This window comes from Ruditapes philippinarum, unplaced genomic scaffold, assembly GCF_026571515.1.
Source record: "Ruditapes philippinarum isolate M1 unplaced genomic scaffold, ASM2657151v2 ctg276_1_1_1_1, whole genome shotgun sequence".
Lineage (NCBI taxonomy): Eukaryota > Metazoa > Mollusca > Bivalvia > Venerida > Veneridae > Ruditapes > Ruditapes philippinarum.
In genome coordinates, this window is record NW_026853809.1 from 282,156 (window position 1) to 305,700 (window position 23,545).

The window sequence follows — 23,545 nt, forward strand, 5'->3', positions numbered from 1 at the left end:
TCTTAAAGTCGGTATGTAATAGAGAATAAGATTTCAAAATAATTTTAACACTTGCAATGTAGTAGAAAAATGCATGCGATGCAACTTCGAAATGTAATTGGATGATATCAAATTAAACTTTGAACCATGTCCCAATGGACTATGCCCATCATACTGATGCAAACTTAGTTTTGGAAAATTATATTTTGTTAAAAAGAAAATGGACATTTACACACCTATGTGAAAAGTGCTTATTTTTATGATTTACAAATTGCGCATTTTTTTGTGTGTAAAAATGTAATGATAAAAGCACGCGTGAGTAAACGTGACATTGAAGAATGTTTATATTTGAGATGTTTTTAGGTTCTTTTCGTCTAATTAAAACAAAATCATTGCAAATAAATGTTAATTCAAAATGCTGCATAAAACATTTTGTAATTTCAATGCAGAGAACTTCGCAGAAGAACTTCAACCTCTCAAAGTTAAATATTTTTATTATCTCCGAAACGAAATCTTGTTATGTTCGGGTATGGGTATGTGTTTGTGAAATATTTACTAGAGACATTTTGATCGCCCATTATTTTGTAAAAAAAAATAGGCAAATTATTATATTAAAATGACAATTTTATAAAAGTACATAATTTCATTGAAATCAATAACCCATGTGAAAATAAATGGCTAATATTTAAATAAAAAAAAATGCTAAATTAAAAATAAGATTTTAATAATTGATTTTTTCAATATCGAATATTACATGGTCTGCATTACAAGGATGTTACTTATTGGCATTATTATGAAAAGTTTAATACCTTTACTTGGTATAACATGTTTCAGTGGAAGGAGAATATGTTATGAAATGTTCACGTTGAAAGCTGTATGACCGTAGGTTTCTGGAAGCAATAAAACATTGAAAAATTAAATACAGACTTTTTCTTTTGTTATTTTAATTACTCTCGAGTTATGTTATAAAAGTGTATGTACAAGAAAATGTGTGTTCTACCGTAATTATAATCAAACACTCTTACACGAACAACGTGTAAAGAAACGTGTATAAATAGCGAATATATATATAACGTAGCTGGTATCTCTCACAACATATTTCCCTTTATAAAGACAACAAGCATGTACAGGATTTGTAATAACTGGCAACACTCACATCGATCTTCCCTTTATATAAATCAAAACACGTGCACATGATTGCTTAATAAACGGCGTTCTTTATTACAATTTAAACCCTTAAAGGAGGTGATAATTTGATTACTGGAGTCTCCTGAAAATCTTTCTATTTTACATACTTCACGTATGTACTTCATTGTTTGATAAATGACGTCTCACATTATAATCTTCGCCTCATATAGTGTGCACATATGTACACATAAAGGGTACATACACGTACATAATTAACTGATATCTATCACAAAAAACTACCCCTTAAAGAGGCTACAACATGTACGTAATTATTTAAAAAATAAAGCGTTTAACAATAACCTTCTGGTTAAAGAAGCTACACGCATGTATACAGACCTCATGCATACACATAATTGATTGATAACTCGTGTCTCTCATAACAATCTTCCACATGTACGCTATTTTGTAGTCTGTCACAACGACGTTTATTAAAAGCGGCTACTAACCCTACTGTTGCATCCAGGTTCTGTCATGAACACATATTTACCCCATCATTTTGCATTATGTTGATATACATATATCGGACTGGCGTTGTATAATGCTATGTTCTCACCGCCGATCAGATCAACTCGAACGTCCCGATCACATTAATTCCCCGATGAAGCCCGACCAAGCTGGATTGAATGCACATTCACAATTCCTACACGACCCCAAGTCGACCTACACGACGTTTTACGACTTCTTCTCGACGACAACCCGACCAGCATCCCGACTTCTTCTCGATCACCCAGACCTATACGCGAGTCATACACGATCTCAACTAGACTAACTAGACCTATGCTGGATCGTTGCCAGATTTCCGACCGACCGGATCGTAATGATCGTAATCAAGTCGTGAATAATACTCGAGTAGAAGTTAAGATGATCGTGTACAGATCGGGTAAGAGATGTATATCCGACCAAACTAGATCGTTAGACGATTTATTCTCGATCAACTAGATCTTCTACTCGATCACTATACGATCGCTTCTCGACGCTTATCTACTCCATCGCTTCTCGATTTTTTTTGACATGTCAAAAAAATTCGGGTAGGAAGCCCGATCCATGCCGACCAAGGTAAACCGCTCCGACCACCCCCGATCACGCATGCAGACCGAGCTAGACCGGAACCCGATCGCTTGATCTTGCTTGATCGAGTTGATCTGATCGGTGGTGAGAACACAGCATAAGGAAGATACACCTATTTTGCATTTTTTCTGTATGGCACACACACACATTTTGCAATATTTTCGTTCATTTATAATTAACTTCGGATAAACGTTAAATAATTTACTTGGCCCAAGGAAATATCGTCCGAAATTTACCTGTGTTCAATTTATCAGAAGTGGGACAGTCTTTTTATATTATACTCAGATTTATAGTTTATCCTGATAATTTTCCTGTATCAACTATTGGTCTAATACCATAACAACAGTAAATCTTTTGAAATATATAGGCAATTCAAATACCTTAAAAATACAAAGAAAATATTAGCATAATACCACTTTTATGTTTTAATAGAAACGGAAATGTTTCATTATTAAGGGAGAAAACTACCAAATACACTTTTGGAATAGATACGGATGAATTAATTTTCTTCTTTCTAATATATAATGTTTGAACATTTAACTTTAGGTCTCCATTTTTCGAAAATATGTTTGTCATAAGATAAATTAAATGAACAAAGACTTTTACTTTCGATGAGGTGGAATATTCTGTTCTTAAATTGTATTTAAAGAGCAATAAAACTAAACTTTAGATGAGCCAAACACTAAAAGTTCATGTTTTATATGAGTATAGAAAAAAATGGAGTATATGGGCTAGTGTTAAGGGTGGTAAGCACATACAACTAAAGCTGTATTACGAAATTTATAAAAGAAAACAAGCCCTTTTTATGCCATTCATGTACATTTTTATACCATGTGACATGTCGTTACAACAAATTTATGGTATTACTTCTTTTTTGATTGAATTGACAAAAGCCGCATTCTTCAATTCAAGTACTACTCTAACCTTATCATCCGAAGGAGACTCTGAACAAGTCTACTCCTTTTAGGCAAATCTGTCCCGAGCCTAGAGACTGGTCGTGTTTACCATGCACATGCCTCTTCTTTTATGTTTCTAACTGCAGCACACATTCCTTTACCGGTTTTCTTTTTACATTTGCATATTTTTATCACACCATCCAGTCAAAATCGGAATCAATTGATGTTTTGCAGGATGTACATGCAGCAGATGAAGATTGTTACAGAGTATAGGATTTGATTAGAACGGTTTATAGATTCACGTTATTACTATAAGTGCTAACAATGCATTTGTTTCTTGGTCAATTAACTTTATACAATACAAGCGAATAAGTCTTATTATAAACAAAACCTAACAATTTTAATATACAGAAGGACCATACAATTGTTTTATTCCAAAAACCACATATTTTATTCATCACTTCTAATGTATTTAAAGTTTTCACAGCGAATCAGCCATTTTCTTTATGGTTCAATATTTCATCTCGGGTCTAAAAGACGTTCCATGCTTCTGGCAACCAAACGCTCTCCGCTTCTACATACACAATACTGTTTTATGCTCTCCGGTCCGTAGAAGGGAGGGGGCATATTGTTTTTGTTTCTTTTTATGTCTCTATGTATTTAAGTTTACCATAAATCCTTCCACTTACAAGTGCATTGATGAGCTAAACAAACGAGAAAAAAGATCAAAAAGGCAAAGGCAACGTTCACAGGACGCGGCCTCCTGACACACCCAAGCAGGGCACCAAACCAAAACCGGAAGCGGACGCAAGGGCGCCGAGAGGAGGGGACACGTTATGTGTGAAATGATAAAAACTAAAACGGGCACATTTGCGAATTAATGGATTCAGGGCCGTTATGGTGATATTGGGAGGGGGGGGGGGAAAAAACGGGAGGGGGAGGGGTGAGAAAATACCTACCGTCAACGACAATACAACAAAGCAGACATCACAAAGCATGTAAACATTCAAAACAAGTAACAATACAGACTTGAAAAACACGTGAAGAAACACACAGAGGGGTACCGCCTTTGAATGGACAGTGGTGGCGCCAAATCTCACTCTTAGCCCCAATATGTTCCGAAATGGCACAAAGTGTAAATAAAATACTAATAAGGCCTCCTGCAAGTGCATAGGACCAGCGATCAGGATCATCCCGATCAACGTCCAGGTCTGGGACTTTGCTTTCTTTAGAACATATCGCACATGTGCATATAACCTCAAGCATATTGACGATTTAACCCCAGTTCCAACCAGAACAAAAACATGTCAAAATAATGTCTTTCCTCTAAATATTTGTACCTGGAATATTCTCTTCCTGAAACTCGTAGATCTAGTCCCACTGCAAGCTCTTTAAAGACCAAAATAAATCAGAACATCAAAAGTTCTCAGTCTTACTATAATACAAGCACACGCAAAGATCAAATCCCTCACACAAGATTTAGAAAATGTTGTAGTTCATTGAATGAGGATTTGCTCCGAGGGTCTATTGCGGATATCTCTATAGCGGATAGCCCAACATCGGCATGCGGAAAGAGAGAAAACATATCTCATATTTTTATTGTTAGTACAGAAATTTACGTCAGATATTTCTCATTTATTTAAATTGTACGGTCACAGTAAATAACTTTCTTTACGGAAACTAACATCTCTCTTTTGTTGAAAACATAATTACCTATTTCAGAATGTCCAAAATTGTTTCACAACCAACACGCTTTTTGTAAGAATTTATATCCGTACGCTTATATTCCTTATATTCCTTCACATATTTATCTTTAAGTTAGGTATTTAAAATTCGACTAAATTCAATCATATTTCTCCTCAATTTTTTCTGTTCTTCTAGCTTTTCTCCATAAGTTAACTTAGTTACACATTCAAAGAGCTTACATCAAACCGCCACATTTTTGTTTCTTTATAATGAAAATTTACTTATACTGGAGAGGAACTGATATAAATATTACATTATTTGTTTTCGAATCCAGTCGGAATAACTTTGTTGTTAAATGTTTGAAAATGTTATTTCATGTATAATTTTTAAATAAATAAGATATAACTCATATCAATGAGTATTAAAACTTGTTTTAGTCAATACAGTCAGAAAATTATTTATGACAATATTTTTATCCTAAAGATAACTATACATCAGCTAGCAGCTACAGGAGAGCGTACATCCTCAATTTGAACAATTTGTGAATGTCAGTAATTTCGTAACACTCCCTAATAGTTTATTGAAGATTGTTTGTAGTAATTTGTGCAACTTGCAAGACCACTTTTGAGATAAACAAATGCCGAGAAAATATCAGATATGCACACTATAGACTGCACAGTCTGTTAAACATATTCATCTTATTTTGTTTAACTTAGAGAAAGAAAATGTTATTTTCAAATGTTATAGATTTTAGTATTATAGAAACTTAACAAAGTGACAAGCGACGATATGATACAAAATGAAATAATGTCTTATGTATATAACAGAAGTGATATTTTATATTCAGAATATATACATGTTTAAGTTTCTGTTACAGTTTCAAGACATAATATTGTCCTTTTACTAAGTTGAACAAAAGATAATGTTTATAGTTCATTTTAGACCTATAAAATAATCAGGTCATTACGTCAACAATACGTCAACAATACCTTATCTGACATGTCACCATAAAACATGTATAAGTAAAAATAAAATCTCATTATCAACGAAACAGAGCCAATTAGAATACTTACACGTATTTTATAGTCTTGAACCGATGAAATGGTTTTTGACAAATTTGTAGTTTTACTTGTTTTATTCGCTGGTGGCTTCTCGACAGCTGTGGAAGATGCAACAGGACAAAAGCCGGAAACATCCTTGGACACATGGCAGTTAAAACCTGGTTTGAAAACGAATAATCAACGAGAAAACCAGCTTCATATGCGTGTAGATTACTTTGAGAAGCGAGAGGATGATATTCTCAAACGAATGGACCATCTCGAGACACTAGAAAAGAATATTCTTCTGCGTATGAAAAGCCTAGAGATTCAAGAAGAGAATATTCTAAGGCGCCTGGAGAATTTAGAGATACGAGAGAAAGAAATGAAAACTCGCATGGAACGTATCGAAATTCAGGAAAATGAAATCAATGGTCGCATGGAACATCTTGAGACTCGAGAAAAAGAAATAAATAGGCGATTGAATCATCTTGAATCACAAGAAAACGAGGCTCTCTCGCGGATGGAACATCTTTTGTCACGAGAAATAAATCACAGCGAACGTATGCATACCCTCGAGGCACACGAAAAAAAGACAGGTATGAAGGATGAGTCTATAAAATGGCACAATGACAAGGTAGTACAAACGTTGCTGAAGAACCCCGGTGATGAAGAAGAAATCATTGCATCGAGAAAGGACAAAGACATGCCTGTAGTTGTAAGAGGTATATTTTTTGGAATTTATTATACATACTTATTCAAGTATTTGCTTTTGCAGAATATATAAAAATTTCTTTTACTTTTGCTCGTGTCATTTCTCTGCTAAGTAGGGAGAGTATTTGTAACTCAAAGGTCGATTGTTCTATCCTCGATCGAGGCGAAATTTCTCCTTAACAATTCTTGATCCCTGACATTGTGTCTAATAACCAATTGACTCTCACCGCTTCTTTAGAAATCAGGTGGGATATCCAGGGATTCTGGTGATATATTTTGATCAAACACCGAGATATGAGAAAATTAATCATTAAAATCGACGTTATAACAAACAAATGAGTATCAATTGGTATTTTTGATTTTGTGAACCTTATTTGCCTTTTCAAACATTGTAAAATAAGTCAAATGCACAATTCAATACTTCGATAGAGTTACAGACCTTTCGCAAACTTTACCGCGCGCAATTTCCGAATCATGAAAAGACTATTTTAAATAGTAACCTAAAGTACACAAGATTAGGTTTAACACACTGAAGTATGAAAGGAGCAAAGTTTAATTATTAACGTTTTCTGTGTATAATTGTGCCTACTTATCTTAGCGCGTCACATTTTAGTGGTTACGTCACACGCATAATGATTATGTCACAGTTCTAAATATAGAACGTCAACAGTGATTTTATTGCATATTCTAACACAACCCGCAGTTTTCCCCGATTGAATATTGAAGAACCGAAAGTGTGTGCTATTTGAGAAATAATATATCGCAAACAATGATTTTATCACTAAAAATCACTGTTTGGAGATCGGATGTGAGGAATTGTAACACGAGGGCGCAGCCCGAGTGATATAATGATGCGCATCCGAACGACAAACAGTGATGTTATCAAGCGATAAAACCACTGATCTTGATATATAATTTCGATTCTAACACGACATCAACAAATAAATGCTACCGTACATGCCGTACCTGACATTTAGCTAAATTGCGTCTGATTCGTTTCCGTACTTATTTTCAGCGCGTCAAATTTAAGTGGTTACGTCAAGTGTATAATGATTACGTCACATGTCTATGAACTAAACGTCAAACTGTGATTTTATAGCATAATAACACACACTTTCGGTTTTTCTATATTTAATAGGAAAAAACGCAGAACGTGTTAGAATATATATTCTAACATGACCCGCATTTTTCCCTATTGCACTTAGAAGACCGAAAAGTATATATTAATTTAAGAAATAATAGTTTCTATAGATCTATCCCAAACTATGTTTTTATTGCTCAATGAAATTACTGTTTTGATTTCGGATTTATTATATCACGAGGGCGTAGCCCAAGTGAAATAATGATGCGCATTCGAACGACAAACAGTGATCTTGATATATTATTTCGATTCTAACACGACATCAACAAATAAATGCTACCGTACCTGACATTAAGCTAAAATGCGTTTGATTTGTTTCCGTACTTGTTTTCAGCGCGTCGCATTCACATGTCTAATGATTACGTCACATGTCTATGTATAGAACGTCAATAGTGATTTTATTCCATAATAACCACACACTTTCGATTCTTCTATGTTTAATAGGGAAAAATTTGGGTCGTGTAAGAATATGCAATAAAGTCACTGTTGACGTTCTATATTTTGACATGTGACGTTATCATTATCCATTTGACGTTACCACAGTACGCAAACAATTTAAATGCAATTTAGCTTAATATCAGGTACGGCAGCATTCATTTGATGTCGTGTTAGAATCGAGATAGTATATCCAAATTGGTGATTTTATCGCTTGATAAAATCACTGCTTGTTGTTCGGATGCGCATCATTATATCACTCGGGCTACGCCCTCGTGATATGATTCCTTACATCAGAACTCTAAACAGTGATTTTATTGAGTGATAAAATCACTGTTTGGGATATATTATTTCTTTGGGACCTGTGAAACACTTGGTTCTCAATATTTGGATTTATAAATTTAACAAAATATGTTTGACGCCATTTATATGTCACATCAGTGATATTTGAACATGTGTTTATTTGTAGAACTATTTATCATTTATAAAGCAGTATTTTCATGTGCATTTTTTCAGATATAATACAAGCACCTTATATAAAACAAAGAGTTCGACGTGATCAAACTCCTCAGGCCTTTTTTGCAACCCTCAGCCGTGATGTACTTCGTGCAGGGGTTCATCAGATTTACGTATTTGACAACGTTATCACGAATCTAGGCCATGGCTACAATAACCATAACGGCAATTTTGTCGCGCCCATGGACGGAACTTATGTTTTCTCCGCTACACTAATGTCTATGTATAAAAGAAATACGCGTGCCGCGTTCTTCCGAAATGGGAAACTTGTAAGTCAGATGTACCTCACCGGAATTGACTCCGCGCATGCAACAGCAAGTCAGACTATCATACTTCAGCTACGTCAATGGGATGACGTAAGCATCCATAACCTAGATGCTGACACCGGCCTGGCTGGATCACACTATAGTGTGTTTTCTGGATATTTACTCTACGAGGGATATCCCACTCCACCGGTGGTAGGAAAGTAGTATCAATTGGACTTGTTATATTTATTTCATACAACAATACAAACGAAAATAAATATTTTCATATAACAATGGTCTTGAAAGTATTTCAAAATATAGTATAATTGGTCATATACTTGAAAATAACAAAATCCCGTTCATGTTTTGATAGTGAAAGATTTATTGACATAGATAATATTAATTTTATTATTTATGATATTATAATATATCTATTAATTTATATGTATATAATATTTATGCAAAACAGAAAAAAGTACAATAATACACTATTGAGCGAATGATTAATCGTGAAAATATCATGTTACATTTCGAAATGAAATGAAGTTAGTAAAAGAAAATAGAAATTAACTTTTCGTATCTTGAGTCGTAAGACAATAGACAAAATGATGTGCCGAGAAATAGATAGCGGGAGTTTTGAAGAAGGGAGACTACCATTTTTTCCGAAATGTAACTCTTATTTTGGTCATAATTGTGATACATACGAGTGGCTTTCCAAAATTAATTTTACTTTTTGTTTTCTCTTTGATGTAAGTCGTTAAGATCACTTAAACTTGCCCTGCCGCTCAAAGTACTCCTCATCTACCCGAATGCACTTTTCAGCCGATCAATCCATTCTGATTCAGTTTTCGTACTGTTCAATGTATACTCATAAGATACTGGTAAATGGCAGAGCCCAGAGCATAACTTGATTTGTATTTTTTTCCAGACAGTGTAATTTTAGTTTTTGGAACAAGAAATAGTCACAGGAGGCTAGGTCTGGTGGGGAGGACCCCTTCAAAAACTCCGTAACAATTTGTGCCTTGTGAGCTGTCGTATTGTCATAAGCCTTAGGTACTTCAAACCTGTTTATGGGCGGCGGCGTTTATTGTGTTTCTTAAGTTTGCGAAGTACAACGTCTCTGTAGTACTTGCCTGTTTCGGCGCAAGGATTTGCACGACTGGGCCCTTGTTATCAAAGAATTTTACATAGAAAACCTTTCTAACGGTTCGTATTTTTTTAGCAATGCTAGGACGCCATGTGGTTTTGGTGGCCCAGATTTAATTAGAGCATTTTCTTTTGGGTTCGGAAAAAAACACCCCTGTTTCGTCATCTTTGACCTAGTTGCCGAAAGCCTTTTTTCTGTATTTCGGGTATTTCTTTAACAAAAGTTGATTAATCTTAATCTTACTAAGCCCAAAATGTTTCTTTAAACTGCAATAAACACGTGCTAAAGGCAAGTTTGTCATTCTAGCTAACTGCCTGACAGTGTTTCTTGCGTCTTTCTTCAGGATTTGTCGAATTCTTTCAATGTTCTGTTTTGTCGTTGTTGTTGTAGGGCGTCCTGTGTGAGCAGCATCTTTCAGCTGCTAATGTCCCGATTTAAATCGACCAACCCATCTACAAACAGTCATATACGACATTTGACCCTCCCCATAAATAACACACACTCCGCGATGAATATCATTCGCTTTAAGCCAAGCTGAGGCCTACCTTTAATAAAGGCCCTAATTACAACCACGTTTTCAGCTCTCTTTCCAACCATATATGTGTGGGTGTAACGAGTACGCTGCAAAACAATGTACACAGTACCAAGGTTAGTGTAATTGTGAGCGAGATATTGACCAAAACTACTCTCCAGGTATCACGCTATCGACATGTATTGGATTTGAGTTCCTATAGCACGATTTCGACGAGATAGAACCCGAGTAACTTTAATTTTGGAACACCCTCGTAACCTAGTTGCTAGCAGCTAAATTTTCGTCATTAACTAGTGCATTTACACATTTAGAACAGCGCGTTACACTCAAACTGCACAAAGAATAAATGACCTTGCTCTTTACTGATAATTCAGAAACGGACATTTATAAGGGGAGAACACTCGGATATCCTTCTGCAATAGTTAAGGGTTTATTAATTCCCTTCCGATGAGCCAAAAACGAATAGATCACATATATATTAAGACGGTGTTACACCGACTGTTGGTTTGGCATGTATTTTTGCCGGAAATGCGAATCCGTCACCTGGTCCGGGTTTCTTACAGCCGAGTCGCTAAGTGCTGAAATTGGACTCGTAGATTTCTCAAATCTTAAAAACACACAGTTATAATTTTTCGTAAAATCGACTCCGGGATTCAGGATAGGTAGCACAAAGGCACAGTATAATAAAAATGATAATTACATGTAAATATTAAATTGCGCTCCAAGAAACGTTCTCGGTTTTCTACAGTCAGGTCGCACTTTTAATTAAAAAGGCCGGTCTCAGTTGGAGTATAATTTTTGCAAAGCTTGAGCTCTGTACTAGACCAATAACGGAATCACGTAGAAACACTGTTTTAAATTAGAAAATGATTGCTTTTAAATAAATGATAGACTAACAAGGGACTCCACTAACGTTATTCTGGAGGGGAAAAAACATTTCTCAAAATTTGCATGTTATTTGATGTAGCACTAGACCAACAATTTGTGTGCATAGTTCATGAACAATCATCAACTCCGTTTCCAAAATAATCATAATAATGATGATTTTAATTGTGAAATTAAAAGGGTTTTTGAAAAAAAGAAAACAAACTAAATTTGGACTTAGAAACACACAAAAATGATTTTAATTTTTTTGGTTTTAACCTTTTTCCGTTTTAAGTGCCTCTACGGATGAATTGATTTTCTTTCGTCTAAACATTTAATTTTAGTTCAACATTTTGCGAAAAGATATTTTACATAAAATAAATTAATTGAACAAAGTCTTTTACTTTCGATAAGCTACAAAATACTGTTCTTAAACTGTATTCAAAGAATAAACTAAACTTTCGATAAGGCTAAACACGAATAGATCATTTTTATTTGAGCATAGAAAAAACACGGATTATATGGGCTAGTGTTAACGGCTGTAAGCATATACAACAAAATCTGTATTACGATATTTATAAAGAAAACAAGCCTTAATATGGAACTGTTGTACATAATTTTATCACCTGACATGTCGTTAAAACAAATTTATGGTATTGCTTTTTATTTATTTTTGATTGAGTTGCAGAAGCCGCATTTCTTAATTATAACATTGCCCTATCTCAAGCAAAGTACTACTCTAACCTTTAATCCTACGGACTGAAATGCTCCGAACCTGCTTGCTCCTATTGGGCAAATCTGTCCCAAGGTGTATGAATATTCTCTGAGAGACTGGCCGTGGTCACCATGTACACACACCTCTACTTTTATGTTTCTAACTGCTGTACACAGACCATTACCGGTTTACTTTCTACAATATCACAGATTTCTTTTAATACACCATCCAGTCATAATCGGAAATCAGTTGATGTATGACATGATTTATTTGCAGCAAATGAGCAGATGAGCAGTTTTACATGCAGATTGTTATATTCCAAATTCCACAGATTTTATTCATCACTTCTAATGTACTAAAAGCTTTCACAGCGAATCAGTCCTTTTCCTCGGGTCTAAATGATACGAGGGGTGTTCAAATATAAATACAACTGGGTCAATTTTCAGTAGTGCTTAAAATAGCCGAACCGAGATTTTTTAGGCGTTTGATTTCTTCCAGCAAGATGTTTTATGAGCCTCGGAAATAAGAAAAAGGTCACAAGGGGCAAGATATGATATGGCGAAAAAGGAGGGTGAGGAAGCTCGACAACGTTTTTCTGTTTGAGATATTCTTCGACGATGGTCGCTTTGTGTGACGAAGCATTGTCATGCAAAAACCTGACACCACGGAGACCAGTCGCTGGCCGACGGTTTTTTAATTTTTTCTTTAATTAATGAAGGACCCTGTCTTTGTAAAATTTAGCATTTACAGATTTACCCTTTGTAATGTCACTTTGAATAGCAGGACCTTGATTGGTAAAGAAAATTACACACATGACCTTTTTGACGCTCATGGTGCTTTTTGCTATAAAAGATCTTTGACTTCATTTAGATGCCCATACTTTGTTATGTATCTTTCGCTTTGGCACATAAAAGTGAACCCACGTCTCATTACCAGTGATGTTATTGTATTTAGGGAACTGTTTCAACAATTGTTTGGGGATTCCTATCCGAGCAAGCTTTTGCTCTTTTGTAAGGAGATGGGATATCCATCTGGCATTTATCCTTCTCATTTTTAAATCACGTCTGAGAATTGAATGAGTGGCTCCTACAGAGATACCAACGCATTTAGCTATATACATAATCAGCAGCAATCAAAACCTTTATTTTTTCAACCATTTTGCAGTTTTCGGACGGCGTGCATGAAGTGCATGCTTTACTGAATCCACACCACTTTTAAATTTCAAACACCACCGTTTGAAATATGAACAATAAAGTTCATTGTTCCAATAAACATAAATGTTCGCCTGTGTATCAAGAATACAGCGGTTTTTGATATAGGACCGTAGTTGGTCAGTGAAAGGAGACCTTTTCCCAACCATTTAAGTTTGAACAGTAAATGTCATTAATTTCATATCACTCCCTAATATTTTATTAATTTGAACATTTTTGTAGTACTTTTTGCTACTGTTATATGTACTTCTTGCAAGAACATTAAACCTCTAAACGAATATGGAGAAAAAACCCGATATGTAAACCATCGACTGCATAGTTGGTTAAACATATACAACTTATTTTGTTTAATTAATAAAAACTAAACAAAGTGACGAGTGACGATATGCTACAATATGAACAATTTCTTATGCATATAAAAGAACTGACATTTTATATTCAGAACATATATACATGTTTAAGTTTATGTTACAAATTCAAGACATAATACTGTCCTTTTACTAAGTGGAACAAAAGATAATGTTTAAAGTTCATTTAAGACCTATAAAATAATCAGGCCATTACGTAAACAATTCCTTATCTGTCATGTCACCATAAAATATGTATAAGTAAAAATAAAATATCATTATCAACGAAAGACCGACAATTAGTATCATTACACGTATTTCATGGTCTTGGACCCGATGAAATGGTTTTTGACAAATTTGTTGTTTTACTTGCTCTATCCGCTGGTGGCTTCTCGGCAGCTGTGGAAGATGCAACCGGACAAAAGCCGGAGATAACCTCGGACACATGGCTGTTACAACATGGTTTGATAACAAATAATCAAAAAGTAAACCAGCTTCATACGCGTATAGAATACTTTGAGTCGCGAGAGGATGATATTCTCAAACGAATGGAGCATCTCGAAACATTAGATAAGAATATTTTTCTGCAAATGAAAAGCCTAGAGACACAAGAAGAGAATTTTCTGAGACGCCTTGAAAATCTAGAGATACGAGAGAAAGAAATTGTAAACCGCTTAAAACATATTGAGATACAGGAAGATGAAATCAATGGTCGCATGGAATATCTTGAGACTCGAGAAAAAGAAATACGTATGCGATTGAATCATCTTGAATCACAAGAAAACGAGGCTCTCTCGCGGATGGAACATCTTATGTCACGAGACATTAATCTCAGCGGACGTATGCATACCTTAGAGGCACACGAAAAAAAGAAAACTATGAAGGATGAGTCTATAATGAGGCAAAATGACAAGGTAGTAGAAACGTTGCTGAAGAACCCCAGTGATGAAGAAGAAAGCATTGCTCCAAGAAAGAACAAAGACATGCCTGTTGTCGTACGAGGTATATTTTCGGAATTTATATACATAATTATTCAATAATGTGCTTTTTGAATTTTGAGTATGTAAAATTTCTTTTAATTTTACTTGTGTCATTTCTCTGCTCAATAGGGATAGCATTTGTAACCCAAAGGTTGCTTGTCCAATCCTCGATCGAGGCGAGCTTTCTGCCTAACAATTCAAGATCCCTGACATTGTGTCTAACAACCAATTCGCTCTCACCGCTTTTTTAGAAATCAGGTGAGATATCCAGGGATTCTGGTTAAGTCTTTTGCTTTACCTCCGAGATATAACAATATTAATAATAAACATACAAACGAGTGTCAATTAGTCCTTTGATTGTATGAACCTAATTTGATTTTTACACATTGTAAAACGGACCAGACTTCCCATCCAATACTTCAATAGAACCAATGATCGTCTGCAAAACTTACCGTGCAATTTCCTAAACGCCTATTACGGAGATGGATTGACGATTTCAAACAGTGACCTTAACTGTCACGTCCAATCACTTGATTTGAAATGTTTTCATTTGTTGCTTTTTGGTGCATGTGGACCATTTTCCGGAACAAGATGTAAATCTACATACATTTTTGAAGCGTATGAATTAACAAAATATTTTTACTTGATTTATCTCCCACAAGATTAGGTTCAACACATTTAAGTATTTAAGGAGCAAAGTCACTATTTTTCTTTAAAATATCGGCCTGCATCGAACTTTTTTCTGTGATATGTATCCAAGCACTAGGTTTTGTGTAAATTTAGTTTATTGCAGCTAAATTTGTATGAAGCGCAAAAGTCGTAATATCGATCTTGTGTCTGTGTCCTATTATTCCGCGTGAAACTTGCTAATTGTTACACTTGGTTTTCCATATTTCGATTTGTAAAGTTAACAGCATATATTTAACGCTTTTTACATGTCACATCAGTGATATTTGAACATGTTTATATTTGTAGAACTCATAATCGCTTATAAAGCAGCAGTTTCTTTTGCATCTTTTTTCCAGATATAAGACAAGCACCAAATATAAAACAAAGGGTTCGACGAGATCAAACTTCACAGGCTTTTTTTGCAACCCTCAGCAGTGATATACACCATGCAGGGGTTCATCAGATTTACGTATTTGACAACGTTATCACAAAGATAGGCCATGGCTACAATAACCATAACGGCAATTTTGTCGCGCCCATGGACGGAACTTATGTTTTCTCCGCTACACTTATGTCTATGTATAACAGGAATACCCATGCCGCGTTCGTCCGAAATGGGAGACCTGTTAGTTATATGTACCTCACCGGAAGTGCCTCTGGGCATGCAACAGCTAGTCAGACTATCATACTTCAGTTACATCAATATGATGATGTAAGCATCCATAACCTAGATATTGACACCACCCTGGCAGGATCACACTATAGTGTGTTTTCGGGATATTTACTCTACGAGGGATATCCTAGTCCTCCGGTTGTAGGGAAATAGTATAAATTGAACTTGATGAATATACAACACTATAATAAAAATTATTATTTTCATAATGTAATAATGGTCGTGATATTATTTCAAAACTTTATAGTATAATTGGTCATATTCTTGAAATTGACAAAATCTCGTTCATATTTTGATAGTGAAAGATTTATTGACATAGATAACATTTATTTCTAATGATACTCTACTAAAAAGATAAAAAAGTACAATAATACACGTTTGAGCGAAATATGCAAATGTGATTAATCGTGAAAGTACCTTAATATCAAGTAACATTTCTAAATGAAATGAAGTTTGTAAACGAAAATAGAAATTAACACAACATTTTGTATCTTAAGTCGTAAGACAATAATTTAAAAGACAAAATGATATGCCGAGGAATAGTTCGCGGGAATTTTGAAGAAGGGAGTCTACCATTTTCTCCTGAATGTTTTTCTTTTTTGGGTCATATTTGTGATACAGGTGTGAGGGGTGTTCCAAAATAAATGTTACTTTTGTGTTTTCTCTTTGATATAAGTCGTTAAGATCATTTAAACTTGCACTGTCCCTCAAAGTACTCCCCATCTACCCGAATACACGTTTTCAGCCGATCAATCCACTTTTTTAGAACAGTTTTCGTACTGTTCAATGGGTATACTCATAACATACTGGTAAATGGCGGAGTCGAAATCATTTCTTGATTTGTATTTATTTCGAAACAGGTAAAATTTTAGTTTTGGGAATAAGAAACAGACACAGGGGGCTAGGTCTGGTGATAAAGCAGGATATGGGAGGACTGTGACCTTTTTCGTCTTCAAAAACTCCGTAACAATTCGTGCCTTATGAGCTGGCGCATTGTCATGCAAGAGTCTGGGGTACTTTAAACCTGTTTATGGGCGGCGGCGTTTATTGTGTTTTTTAAGTTTGCGAAGTACAACGTCTCTGTAGTACTTGCCTGTTTCGGCACAAGGATTTGCACGACTGGGCCCTTGTTATCAAAGAATATTACATACAAAACCTTTCTAACGGTTCGTATTTTTTAGCAATGCTAGAACGCCTTGGTGGCCCAGATTTTATTAGAGCATTTTCATTTGACTTCGGAAAAAAACCACCCCTGTTTCGTCACCTTTGACCTAATTGCCGAAAGCCTTTTTGCTGAACCCAAGATGTTTCTTCAAAATGCAATAAACACGTGCTAAAGGCAAGTTTGTCATTCTAGCTAACTGCCTGACAGTGTTTCTTGCTTCTTTCTTCAGGATTTGTCGAATTCTTTCAATGTTCTGTTTTGTCGTTGTTGTTGCAGGGCGTCCTGTGTGAGCAGCATCTTTCAGCTGCTAAAGTCCCGATTTAAATCGACCAATCCTCCTACAAACAGTCATAATTATACGACATTTGACTCTCCCCATAAATAACACACACCTCGCTATGAATATCATTCGGCTTTAAGCCAAGCAGAGACCTACCTTTAATAACAGGTATTGAATTTGAGTTCATATAGCACGATTTCCACGAGTCAGAACCCGAGTAACATTAATTTTGGAACACCCCTCGTAATCTAGTTGCTAGCAGCTTAATTTCTGCATTAACCTTACCCATTTAGAACAGCACGTTACACTCAAACTGCACAGAAAGAATAAATGGTTTAGCTCTTTACTGATGTTATGGTTTTCTAAATTCAGAAACGAACTTTTATAAAGGGAGAACACTCGCATTTCCTTCTGCAATAGTTTAGGGTTAATTAATACGCTTTCAATGAGTCAAAAATGAATAGATCACTAAAATATTAAGACGGTGTTACATCGACTGTTACATCGTTGGTTGGGCATGTATTTTTGCCGAAAATGCGAGTCCGTCACCTGGTCCCGTCTTTCTACAGCCGAGTCGCTTAGTGCTGTAATTATCGTAGATTTCTCAAATCTTAAAAACACACAGGTATAATTTTTTTGAGATCGACTCCGGTAACACAAAGGTACGACATAATCAAAAGTAATGGTGTGACTTAAAATGTAATGAACAAACAGTTGCCGCAATTATGATTATGAGTTGCAATTTTGATTTTGACAAACATTATTGACTAATGGCTGTGAGATCTGTTAATGAGCATTTTGCAGGAATGCGGTTCTTTTGTCATACAATCAGGTCTGAAATTTTAGTATACTCGTTACTGTGCACATAATTATATGCTCACAGTAATATATGTTTTCAATTTAAAAGAACTCAACTGAGGTTCAAAGACCCAAAACATAAAATTTGTAATAAATGAAGCACCTTACACGGGAAACCCTACAAAGCATAACACAAATTATTCTCAGAATTAAATGAAGATAAGACCTTATAATCACCAGTTTTCAGTTCTGATCCCTTTTCCATGTATGTCATGTGTTGAAAAGTTTCATTTGTAAATTGTAAATGTGTATACTTGTTTGAGGTAAACTAAATTTAAACTGAATTTAATCGAAAATCGTTCGTTTTTTATTTGGTTCGATTCTTAGCAGGATTGGAATAATAAGCATAACATTACAACGCTTTTCCTTTTTTTGTCATTTATTACAATAAAAACAATAATTTTCAAAAATAGGGTTGAGGATATTAAGCTGAAAATGTACACACACGCCTACATCAATAAGTACACAAATCTGAGGAAGATATTTGCGTGAGCAAAATGTAAAACTCCAGAGGTTTCTGATGCACAAAATTTGTTCAGAAAAACGTTAGTTAAACCTTTGCGAAAGTTAATTATATTATTTTCCAAACCAATGCAGTAATCCTGTAATAACATGGAATACTTAATTAAGTTCTTGTTGTTGGATAGTCTTACAGTACTAGATTATGTACATTGCAAACATGTCATTATAAATGTTATATAAAAGGGTGTCTAATTTGATACCCATTAAATAATGTTATACAATAATAGAGTAATAGATAGAAATATATTTTTAAGCAGTAACGAAGCTGTTTTGTGTTGTATTATCATTTATTTTGTTACCATGAATTTTCTCCCATAACAAATTCAATCAATTGTGAGCGTTTGATAATCATTTCCAGTAAATATAATTAAATGCAGTGGTATTACGTAAGCTATGATTATAGTCATTTGCACCAATATACTACATGAGCTGAATTAGTTTAGTTTAGCTGAACTGAATTACATCAATGTCATTATATAATATAATGTAGATGATAAATGCTGTAAATATGGTCAGAGTTTTGATTCAATGTAACAGATAAAGTAATTGTATAGGAGCTGGAGCTAGATCCTGTAGTACGTTTCAAATTCATCATGATGAGCGTTTGGTATAATCATGGGAATCATTAAAGTTTCATTGAAAAAATAAAAAAAGTTTTGATAATGCTGTACTGTCATGAGCTTTCCATTAGGTAATCTAAACAAGTAATTTCTAAATTGTAGATATAAATTGACCCAATCTTTTTTTCCAAATATTTTAGAAAAGATCTTATTCAAGTTAAAAACATTCTTTTTTAAATTAAATATATTTGCAGTTGTTTAATGTATTTAGCATACTCTAGGGTTACGGCAAACGTAATTTGTTTGGGGGGAGACCTTAGTTCCTCTCCATGAATTTTTTAAGGCACGACTGAGCATCTGAGTATAAAAATCAACGTTCCTATAGCTTTTTCACATGAAAGAATCAAAAATCCAACAGCGGTTAGGTTTGAAATTGACATTCTTTACCACTCGAAGTGCTTTTATATCATGTAAATTTCTATGAAATATTATAATTTATTAAATTGTTAAGCTAGTTAAGTCATGTTACTAACTTCAATTTAAGCAAAACATACGACACTACATGAATTACCAATAAATGTCTCAACGTGTACATGTATTCTACTAAGTAACGGTTAAGTATCTTGTTAAATTCATTAAATTGAGACCGCCTCCGTGGTCGAGGGGTTAGAGTCTATGACTTCTAATCCAGTTACCTCTCTGGCGTGGGTATGATCCCCGGGAGATGCTTTGGCAGTTTAGCGCGGAGGAAGGTAGTCTAGTACTGGTGTTACTCTCCAGGAACGATGGTTAGGAAACTACCCGCCTATATGACTGAAATACTATTGGGAAAAGGCTTAAAATCAAACAAACAAACAAACAATCATTAAATTGAACAGATTTGTGTACATAGCGTGTAACTGATAATGAACACAACATGTTACGCGGGGCGTCCGTGGCCGAGTGGTTAAGGTCGTTGACTTCAAACCACTTGCCCCTCACCGCTGTGGGTTCGAATCCCGACAGGGACTTTGGATTCTTTCATGTGAGGAAGCTATCCAGCTAGCTTACGGAACGTCGGTGGTTCTACTCAGGTGCCCGTTCGTGCCTGAAATAATGCACGGAAGGGCACCTGAGGTCTTCCTCCACCAGTAAAGCTGGAACGTCTTGATATGACCTATACTGTGTCGATGTGACGTAAAACCCAAAACAAACAAACAAAACAGGTTACGTTACTTTAATCCCTAATTATTTTACTATAGTTATTTTTCCGCTCATATGGAGGAGAGTACAACTTTCAGGGAAGACCCGTTGCTAATGTTGAGGGAATTTGTGGGTAAATATGTCATGTCATTGTATTGTAACTGTCTACATGTATGTAAATGTTTTATTTTTGGCAATGAAAAATGTTTTAATCAGTACACCTTTAATTGTGTTTATATTGCCACAAGTATTGTCACAAGTAAATGGTCAAGAGCATTGTCCCTATTTTTTACATTTGTACAGTAAAACTTAAAGCTTTCATAGCGAATATATACTGTCATTAACGTCAATTAGGTTAATGACTGTCAATTAAATATAAACTCTAAATTCTAATTATCATAATTCTATTTTCCCGCTAGAAAATGCATTACTTTAATTATCATCACAATTAATCATCTCTAGAGCATTTGTCTATTCACTGAACTTCTATAAAAGCTTCGGGCATAGTTTTACCATTAATGATTTACAGATTGTGGCTAAATTAATAGGGTTAAAACGGTTCTACTCATATTGCGTGAACTTGAAACGAAATGGCTATACGTGTCGCAGTAAAGAATCCATGCTAACCACCATATGAACGCATCTGCGGATGTTTCAAATTTCAAAATTTTGCTAGTTCATGTGAAATGTTGATTTCTGCCGGTGTTAGAGGGCGTTGAAGGTAGCATGCAATTACCATTACCTTTTATAAACGGTTCAATCAAAGCGAGCTTGCAACATTTTCAGTCTTGTCGTATTTGTCTTTCTTTAGGGATTCTGTTTTTCTTTATTTTTATATCATGTGTTTTTTTAAGTTTGGAAATATCAGTTCCCAAACGTCTTTGTCTCTAAAGCACCTGTTCATGTTGCACAAATGTTTAGTGATGCATCATAAAGTAATAATAATTTCACAATAACATCGGCATCATTTTTTGACAGGTTTATTCGCTTAAATCGTCCAAATCTTTAAAATATCCTTTGAAATTGATTCATGTTTTTAAAAAGGATATATATCTGAAATTGCTTTAATATCTTAATAGATTAATTATTTTTTCATAATTTTTTAATTCCCTTATAGTGAGACTAATATGTCGTCAACTTTATGATACTATAAACTTTCCTTGCGAATATCAATCAAATTATGCTTTCATTGATATAAATATACTGTAAATAATTCAAATCTATTGCATTTACTATTTATTATCTATTCATAAATCAAAATATTCGAAATAGACATACTAATCCTTTTAGAATAATTATAAAAACAAAACATAAGCGATGAATTCCGGGAGTTAATTTTTAAAATCATAATTAGATGCGTTCGACGGAAAGCAAGATAAAAATGCTAGATTAAAGATTAATTTCCGGACACTTCGTGAGTACATTGTAGTTTCATGCGAGAAATGTTTAGTATAGCACATATTTTTGACGTATTCAAAACGTTTTTTTTTTTGTATTTTCCAGAATGTTTTTTTCAAGGCTCATCGTCAATAGCCTTTTGGTCAGATTTCTTTGTTGATTAGCTAATGAAATAGCTTGGAGTTCCCCTTCTCGTTTTTGGAAACACACCGTGTTGGCTTAAAGGGACTCCTCTAAGATTTTTTTACATGAGTGGACCGGAAAGTGTTGCGATATGCGTGTACTATTTGATGTAGGTCTAGGCCAATAACTGCAAATTTTTAGATCATTTAATAAGCCCGTTTTTCCACAAGAATAATTGTTATCGTGCACAATGACCAACAAATGAATAGCGTTGGAACGCTTTGCAAAGAAAATTCGCGCCAAAATCAATATTCACTTTGATTCTAAGTATATTGCCTTATTAACATATGCATAATTTTCCATTTTAAATGATTCGCAGGATCTATCATGAATTTTAATATCGGCCAAACAACTGTGGTTTCAATAACAAAGCCAAAAAAGATATGTAAGACATTTTAACATACAGTTTGCTCTCCATAACAAGTTTGCTTAAATTTTTGTATTTTGATGTCTTCTTTATACAACAAAATCGTTTTAAATAGACCCCACTCCAATCTGTATCCTTTAAAAAGCCAAATTGTCAACTCTCGTTCTTGTTATTTCTTTTATGATGGTAATTGAAATATTTCAAAGAAATACCCGATTCATTCTAACAAAACACACATTTTCTTTATAACAATTTTATTAACATTTCTGTAATGAAATACACAATCTAGGAGCGAATACATTCTACATTAATCAGGTAATATATTCTTATAGGATAACTGCATTGACTTTTAAAATATAATTAATGTCCAGGAAAGGTTTGAATAACGTTCTATTGAACAAATAAGTGTGTGTGTGCATGAGAAATGCAATGATTTCTTTTCTTTGCTCTAAAATTTCATTAGATATCATAATTGGATATCTCCTGTAAATCTTCTTTTAAAGTTATTTTGGTTTTGCAAGTTCAAGTTAAGTCCATGAAGAAAAAAGGAAATCGCATATCGCATGAAAAAAATTTGTGAACAATTTTCACATTTTTTTATACGTTACATAAGCAAGCCTATACTTCCTATGCATTTTCTTGAGAACCTAAAGGAAGGTGGATTGTACTAGTATTTGAACTTTTAGATTTTTGTAGGGTATAAGTTAAGAAAGTAGAAAATTATTCCTGATCTATATGACTAAGATTACTGCTATACTGACAAATTTAAATACATATTCTATACATATTGTACCCATTTTACTTGTGACCAAATGCTTTGAAAAAATATGGCAAAAGAAGTTTTTTGGGAAACTCACAAACATGAAATAGTTATTACACTTACGCTCCCTGCAAGGATTTTACTTAATTCCTATAAATCCAATTAAAATGGGAAATTGCTATATATTTCACAGGTATTTATCATGATAAAATGGAAAAGCATGTAAC

At 34.4% G+C, this 23,545-nt stretch overlaps 2 protein-coding genes across 2 annotated transcripts; both read left to right on the forward strand.

The window, feature by feature from the left end:
• Positions 1-5,839: 5,839 nt before the first annotated feature.
• Positions 5,840-9,193, forward strand: LOC132737976 (uncharacterized). The gene is made up of 2 exons (XM_060725375.1): positions 5,840-6,579; positions 8,661-9,193. Exons 1-2 carry the CDS (start codon positions 5,919-5,921, stop codon positions 9,128-9,130), a joined length of 1,131 nt encoding a protein of 376 aa, XP_060581358.1. The 5' UTR covers positions 5,840-5,918; the 3' UTR covers positions 9,131-9,193.
• Positions 9,194-14,029: 4,836 nt separating this feature from the next.
• On the forward strand, positions 14,030-16,693 carry LOC132737977 (uncharacterized). Its single transcript, XM_060725376.1, has 2 exons — positions 14,030-14,723; positions 15,727-16,693. The coding sequence occupies exons 1-2, from the start codon at positions 14,063-14,065 to the stop codon at positions 16,194-16,196; spliced, it is 1,131 nt and encodes a 376-aa protein (XP_060581359.1). The 5' UTR covers positions 14,030-14,062; the 3' UTR covers positions 16,197-16,693.
• The last annotated feature ends 6,852 nt before the right edge of the window (positions 16,694-23,545 follow it).